General features: G+C 31.2%; 1 protein-coding gene across 1 annotated transcript; it reads left to right on the top strand.

Moving 5' to 3' along the window:
- The first annotated feature begins 5,489 nt into the window (after positions 1-5,489).
- LOC145121268 (large ribosomal subunit protein eL38z/eL38y-like) lies at positions 5,490-6,983 on the top strand. Its single transcript, XM_079057047.1, has 3 exons — positions 5,490-5,586; positions 6,272-6,455; positions 6,738-6,983. Exons 1-3 carry the CDS (start codon positions 5,497-5,499, stop codon positions 6,758-6,760), a joined length of 297 nt encoding a protein of 98 aa, XP_078913173.1. The 5' UTR covers positions 5,490-5,496; the 3' UTR covers positions 6,761-6,983.
- Positions 6,984-8,158: the final 1,175 nt, after the last annotated feature.

The raw sequence follows: 8,158 nt of genomic DNA, 5'->3' as shown, positions 1-8,158 counted from the left end.
GTACTTTTATGCAATCATTTTAGACGAAACAATTGGTTGCAAAGTAGTAGGCATATAAGCGTTGAAGAAAAGATGGCTATGTTCTTGACAACTATAGCACATAATAAACGGTTCAGGATTATCAAACGAAGGTTTCAACACTCCACAGAAACAGTTCATAGATGCTTTCATGAGGTGCTAAATGCAATGATGATTTTTGCAAAAGAAGTTATAGTGCCAACGAATTCTAATGCAACCGTGAATTCCTCAGAGAGGCATCGTAAGCTAAAAGAAATCTTTCGTGGAGCAATAGGTGCGTTAGATGGAACTCTTGTACATGCAGTCGTGCCTGCTGATCAACAAACTCGCTATAGGGGAAGAGGAAAAGGTGAATGCTTTCAAAATGTATTAGGAATTTGTGATTTTGATATGATATTCACATTCGTATGGGCCGGTTGGGAGGGTATAACACATGATTCACGAGTTTTGAAAGAAGTTGCATGTAACCCGACTTCAGGCTTTCCGTTCCCTCCTCCAGGTTTTTAATTCTTTTTAAATTTATTCTAAAATACAATATTAAATTTCTATATATAATACTTCCTTCACTCATGTGTATAGATAAATATTACCTTTGCGATGCTGCATACACCAACACTCGTGGATTTATGACTCCTTACCGCAACACGAGGTATTGGTTAGCCGATTATCGACGACGACGTGCGTTAACTAAGGAAGAAAAATTCAATCATGCGCATGCGCAACTCAGAAATGTTATTGAACGTGCTTACGGTGTTTTGAAGGCGAGATTCCCAATCCTAAAGCGAATGGTTCCTTTTCCTTTTTCAGTGCAAAGAGATATAGTCGTTGCTTGTTTTGCAGTCCACAATTTCATAAGGAAATGCGATATTCATGATGAGTTATTTATGGCGTTCGAGGAGAACAATGCTCAAGCACAAGGGGGAGAGAATGATGGCGAAAACGTACACGATATGGAATGGGGTTCACAAGGAAATGAATACATGAATAATTTGCGTGACCAGATTGCGAATCAATTGGGATGAAATTAAATTTGTAGGATTTTATTTGGATTTTAGTATGATTTTGTGGATTTAAAAATATTTATGTTTGATTTGGATTTTTGTTTAATTTTGATTTATGCTACATTTGGATTTTATATGGTGTTTATATTTTTTTTTAATACATATTTAAGAAATTTATTAGGTTATTTTCTAAATAAACAGTTGAATTCAATAAAAAATAAAACAGAAGGGTAAAATGGTCATTTTAATAGTTCAACACAACAATTCAGAGGTCTCAACCAAACAGCATGTTAAACATTCAGCTCTTAAAATTCCAGACCCTCTTAAAAATTCAGACCTCTTAAAATTTCAGATCTTAAAAATTCAGATCCTGCCAAACAGCCCCTAATCAAGACTATATTTTGTGCTTTTAAAGACCCCACTCTAGGCTTACCATCTTTCTTGATTTGGAAAAATTATAATTAATATTTTTTAAAGTAAGTGGTTATGCTTTGGGTTGAAAATACCTTTTGAAATTCATTTTAGATTTCTTGAAATTTGAAAAGAGAGTAGGCGATTCTATTTTATATCAAATTTATATCATTTACTAGGTGTAAACCCGTGTATTACACGGGTTGATTAAAAAAATAAAATATTAAAATGTAAATAATAAGTATTTTTTAAAATAAAATTTTGAAATACGGAATGAAGAAACATATTAATAGCAATTTAGTATAATATTTATTACATTTGATAATTTACATATATAACTATAAGTATTATGTGGCCTTTTAATTTTTAAAATTAGAAAAAACCATAAATTGACATGTGGATATTATTTATCTAAAAATTATCACAAAATGACAAGTATCAAAACTCATTAGAGAATGACATGTGGCAAAAAAGTTCTTTATTTATTAGGAAGGATTAGGTTTATTCGGTTAATCTGAATACTCAACATAGGAACCAAGCATGTGCTTTTATCTTAAATCACATTTTATTTATGTTAGTTATTCCTTTCTATAGTTTGGAGAATATGAAATAATATAGCAATCTGTTTTCATTGTATGTGGTAAATACATTCTCTAAAGTACACTTAATTAAAAAAAACTTATATAATATGCAGGGGCGTATCTACCAAGGGCTTAGGTAGGTCCTAGGACCTACCTAAGTTCTCAATTCCATTTACAATGTATATAGTAGAAAAACTAGGAAATACCTTAGAAAAATTAGAGGACCTACCTTGAGTTCTTAAAAAACCATTTTAAAAAGAGAAAAATATAAGTTATTAGGGGCAATTTATTATTTTAAATTATGAGATTGATAACAAAAAGTTAATCACTTTTAATTGGCACTCTCAAAATATTAATAAATAAATAAGTTGCTCTAATAAAAGAAGTTCATATGCCAAAGACTCTTACTCTCCGTTCGCCTATATTAGTTGACTAATAATCAACTAGTTTTTCGTTAAACCGTACGAGTTTTTCAGTTATATTTTAATCGGTTTTTATAATTTTTAATCGGTGGCGCTTGATCGATTTTAACCGATTTTAATGTACGTGACCCGACATCCAAAAGTGTTGTTGATTTTTTTATTGGCTTCACTTAATTTAGGAACCACGTGATTTTTTGTTCTAGATTTGCCACTGATAATATGGAACTGTCACTGTGGATAGATTTTTTCAGGAGTAATGAAATTTGATTTTATATGAAATATGTTTGAAGGTTGATAGATTTCATTTCGTTTGATTAACAATAATATTATGTATGTGTATAGGGAATTTAACTTTTGATTCTGAATGTAAACTGCATACTGAAATGAAAATTAAGGTTTTTGAATCGGAGAAGCAATCAAGTTGGGAAAAAAATAGGGTTTTTCGATTTGTTGGACGAAAAATTGACAACACATTCAAACATAGGCGATGCTAAAAGTAGCGAGTACAAAACATTATCGGTTGGGTCAAATCCATGCTGCTATATTATTAAGCCCATATTCTATAAGCTGCTTTACAATATATTCATTTGCATGTTCAATAATAATACAAATCATTGTTTGGTAGAGAGGAACACCATATCCTATGATTAATGAAGCTATGATTGATGCATAAAGGGATAGATTAGACACCTTACCTCTTGATCTTATTTATGATATTCTCCCTTTCATGGATATGAAATACTGTCTTGAAACTTGCGTCTCATATTCATAAAGGAAGCATACCTTAAGCGGTGTATTTGTAAGCATAAGTAGTTCATTTAGTTTTTAATGGTCTAAATGAGTTGATTTTTTATGAAAAGCAAAAATAATACAATTTGCATCCTATTCTTGATTTTTTTACTTCCTTTTGCAAGATATTAAAGAAAGTTAAGGTATTGTTCAAGGCAACAGATGAACATCCGCTAGTGATTTTAGGGGAAGATAATATCCAATGCAATAGATGAATAATTGCATCATCTTTTACAAACTTTTGAAAAGTATGCAATTGTTTTCATGTGAGTATCATCCCACTAGCATACACAAGTAGAAGGAGTAGTTGTTTTAACATCTCTCCTTTCCGAGGTATATAACATAATAGCTTCTCTCATTATAGTCATTGTTTCTAAACTTTTTAATATAAAAATATAAAACTTAGGGGCATTGAGTTTGCTTAATGGGTGTTTTTTTTCGTTTATAGCAATGTAATCTAAAAAAAAACATTACTTAGGGAGGAGGGAATCGTAGAGGGTTGGAGTGAGCGGGTTTGACCAAGCAGGAGGAGAAGGATGAGCGGGAGGAGAGCAAGAGAGAAAGAGAGGGTACTGAGGGTTCCTCAAACCGCTGGAAGAGAAGGAATATGGGGAAGATGGGTTGGGAGGGATGCTGTTTAGGCGGGTTCGGCTCCCTCCACAAAGGGTTTGGCGGGTAGCGGGAAGGACGAGGACGATTCCGTCGACCCTTAGGGAGGAGGGAGTCATTCCCTCCCAACCCACTCAACCCACTTCCACATCAGTTTTTTCTCTCATTTTTCTTCATATTTCTTAACCCACAACACATGAAAATTCTATCTTTTTCAACCCGTTCAACCCATTCAATTAAAAAAAATACAAAACAACTAAGGTACAAATATTAAAACACATGATACAAGAGAAAATGAGAGAAAGAGATAAAGTAGAGAGAGAGAGAGAGGATGAAGCGGGTTAATGAAACTAATTAAACAAACCACCACTCCCAACCTACTGAAGAGGGAGTGGTATCTTGAAGGTACCACTGGTAGCTCTATTGCTAATTTAGACTTGTACCTTAGTTTTTTTGTATTTTTTTTAATCGAGTAGGTTGAAAAAGATATGGTTTCTGTGTGTTGTGGGTTGAGAAAGATGAAGAAAAAAAGAAAGAAAAACTGATGTGGTAGTGGGTTGAGTGGGTTGGGAGGGAATGACTCTCTCCTCCCTTAAACGCAACACGCGGTCTTTGGATACATTTTGAAAAATGTATGAATATTGCTGAATGAAACCAAACAAAAAAAATTAAGAAAACAAGTAATATATGTATATAAACAAGAAAATATAAGAACACTCGGTTAGTTACCACTTTGTTGATATTATGAGATTTCTTTCAAAGTGTTTTAACTACTTAATTAGTTTCCAAATTGTTTGCGCATGTTGGTACTCTAAGATTTCTTTCAAGTTTTAAATAGATCTTACAAAGTATAGTGTGGACAAGTAATGTTACAAAATATCAAATAAACATGTTATATAGTGTGGACATATATAATATTTTTATCTATGTTCCAGACAAAACTATCAACCTAAAAAAAACAACATTTGATATTGTTGGATTAGAAATAATGTTTTTTTTATATTTACATAACAGTCAATCTATTAGGGAGGAGGGAGTCATTCCCTTCCAACCCACTGAACCCACTGCCACATCATTTTTTCTCTTTTATTTTTCTTAATCTTTCCGAACCCACAACACACGGAAATCCTATCTTTTTGAACCCACTCAATTAAAAAAAATACAAAACAATCAAATGTAAATCTTAATTAGCAATAGAGTTATCGGCGGTACCACTCCCGCTTCAACGAGTGGGTTGATTGGTTTCATTAACCCACTTCATTATCTCTCTCTACTTTCTCTTTCTTATTTTCTCTTGTACCATGTGTTTTAAAACTTGTACCTTAGTTGTTTTGTATTTTTTTTAATTGAGTGGGTTGAGTGAGTTCAAAAAGATAGGATTTCCATGTGTTGTGGGTTCGGAAAAATGAAGAAAAATAAAAGAGAAAAATTGATGTGGCAGTGGGTTCGGTTCGATGGGTTGGGAGGGAACGACTCCCTCCTCCCTTATAGAGCCTCTTCGATCAATTTTTGGTATTTTTATGATTAACTATAAAAAAAAATCATATGCTACGGTCGAAATTCGAAGTATACCACAGTCCACTTACATTTTAATGGGCTTAAATAATTATTAAAAGCCCATTAGAGTTTGTTAAGGAGGACAAATCCATATGCATTGACTGGCCCATGTTATCCATCGACTCTCTTTATATTTCTGCGAAACTAGGGTTTACAGTTCTTACTTCGGCTGCCGTAAGTTCTCCTCCTGCAAAAATGGTACTCTCTCCCAATCTATCTCTTATTTGATTGCAGTTTTGCTGTCCTAAGATATAATTTCTTGTAGATTGCATTGTATCTAAGCTTGTATCCGAATGTTTTGGTACAATAGTTCATGATTATTAGGGTTTTATCGTTATTATGGCAGCTGCTAGACTTCATCTCCATGAAGCTGGAACTAACTGAGTCTGGTTTCCCTTAAGAGATATATTGACTTGATCATTACAAGTTTGATTTTGAATCTGTAAATGCGGGTGAACAAGCTTTTGAGTTTTATGATTCGAAACCGATATCGATTCAATTAGTTTCGAGAGCGCAGTTGTTTATTGGAATTTAGGGTTTTATTTCTAAAAAAAAACATAGATTTTTATCTGTAAAGTTAGCTCGAACTATTTTAGAAATTGTAATTTTTGCTTTTCAGTCATCCGGTGTCTCGGTTTTCTGTTTCGTTTTAGTGTCTTTTCTTTCATCACATTGAATATATTCCAGCATGTCCTCCATTGTTAACTCTGAAAGAATTTGTCAATTACACTATTAACATTATGTGAAAATTCACTCAAGGATTCCCAGAACAATGTTGGTTTCAACTTGATTGTGTAATCTATATTGATGGTTTCAAATAATAATGTGAAGAAGTACTGTTCTTATGCTTATCTTTTACTTTTATTTTATTTTCCATTTTCAGCCGAAGCAAATTCATGAAATCAAGGATTTCCTTTTAACTGCAAGAAGAAAGGATGCAAGATCTGTGAAGATCAAAAGAAGCAAAGATGTTGTCAAATTCAAAGTTCGTTGCTCAAAGTATCTTTACACTTTATGCGTCTTTGACAAGGAGAAGGCAGATAAGCTGAAGCAATCTCTTCCTCCTGGTTCGTGTTCCTCTCTCTCTCTCTCTATAGTTGTCAAAAAGAGGGGCATTTTCGTCTTTTTACATCTTGAGGATCAGTGGTGTCAAAATTTTAAAACTAGTATCAAACCAGCACAAAGATGTATACTACTGGGACCAAAACTGTAATATACTACCTATTTTTTGTAAAAATCTGACAAAACCTATTTTCATAAAGCAAACTGTTTATGATAATATTAAACCTTTTTTTTTTATGTTTACCAGATTTGGAAAATTTATAACACAATTTGTTTAATTGATACAGGTTTGAGCGTTCAAGATCTTTAGATCGAATCTTTTCTGAAAGAGTTAAGTCATGAACTTTTTCTAGGGTTTGATATTATCAAAAAGATATTGTGAGATGTAACTGAATTTCCCATAATTTGTGACTTTTTTTAGTTAATGTTTTATTGTGTTTGGTATAATTATTAATATAGTGGACTTATGGGAAAGTAGCAGTGTTTGAATTTGATTTTTCTTTAATGATTTTGATTGATGGAATTTTTCTTTAGTATTTGTCGTTGTTGAGGATATTATTGTGAATTATTTTTGTCAGCAAAGTATTTAGTTAATATCTGTTATATTTTATTGAGTTCAATTGAGAGCTACTTTTTTTTTGTCGGGTGTTGTTTAATGGTTGTTAAGCAATATGTGTCAACTAGAAAACGATTGTCAAGAATTTAATCAGATAAACCTTTTGGAAATTAAGAAATCTAACAACTTTTTAATTAATGTGATAATTACTATTATTTTTAAACAAAAATAACCATTTTGTCTAGAATGAACATTCTGAATCAAAAAAAACATTTTTTTTGCCGATTTTGGAAGACATTCCGAATTCTGGATAAACATTTAAGTTTTCAGACTGAAATTTCAAAATTCGAAAAATAAAATTTTAAAATTTTAAAAACAAGTCTGAAATCCGAAGAATAATTCTAGAATTTCAAGAAAAAAAAATCATTTTTTTTTGCTTAATTTAACAAAAAATTAAATAAACATGATCGAACTTATATAGTATATATACAATATTAATGTATAAAATTTTATATTTTATTAAAAAACGGTGACATAAAATATTACAAAATGTAATATTCGAAATCTTAAAAAAAAAAATTCTTTGAAAATTATCAAAAAAGAATCCAGAATATGAACAATACTTTGGAATGAGTTCTTTCGGAGAAAGTGGTTATTTTTCAACAACCGAAAAAAATGGTTATTTTTTTAAAAATCTCGTTTATAATGGTTAAATTATTTAGTTTCCCTAAACTTTTTAATGTTGTGTTGAAATGGATAGATATATTTTTTTAATCTAAATCATATTATTTTTTGTTGGGTTATAGGGTTTAAGTGTAGACATTAGTATATGTTTAGTGTTGAAACATTAAATGTGGAAACAGTTAAGCTACCTGTTTATTTCTGTGTCTCATTAACTTGTTCTGTTTATTTAAGTAATTTGTTTGTTTTGTATTAGGTTATCATGTCGTGTTATTTTTTGTAAGCTCTAACATTTATTCATATCGATGATGCGTTAGTTTTTGTAAGTTCTAACATTTATTTATATTGATGATTGTGAAGAGTACCTGTAAACTTTTAAAGTTATAAATTACATAAAAATCTAAAATAGGCCATAAGTTTGTTTTTATTTTATTTATTTATTTTAATTCTTTTGTAAAGGCAAATGAGTAA

This window comes from Lactuca virosa, chromosome 6 (assembly GCF_052849685.1).
Source record: "Lactuca virosa cultivar CGN04683 chromosome 6, Lactuca_virosa_CGN04683_v6, whole genome shotgun sequence".
NCBI lineage: Eukaryota > Viridiplantae > Streptophyta > Magnoliopsida > Asterales > Asteraceae > Lactuca > Lactuca virosa.
Note: the sequence above shows the minus strand (reverse complement) of the source record. Positions and strands in the feature narration are given on the sequence as shown.

Excerpts from the sequence above, each read along its gene's own strand:
- LOC145121268 (XM_079057047.1), top strand. The coding sequence starts at position 5,497 with ATGTTATCCATCGACTCTCTTTATATTTCTGCGAAACTAGGGTTTACA. Across the intron at positions 5,587-6,271 it reads GTTCTCCTCCTGCAAAAATG|CCGAAGCAAATTCATGAAAT; the intron begins GTACTCTCTCCC and ends TTCCATTTTCAG. Across the intron at positions 6,456-6,737 it reads GAAGCAATCTCTTCCTCCTG|GTTTGAGCGTTCAAGATCTT; the intron begins GTTCGTGTTCCT and ends TAATTGATACAG.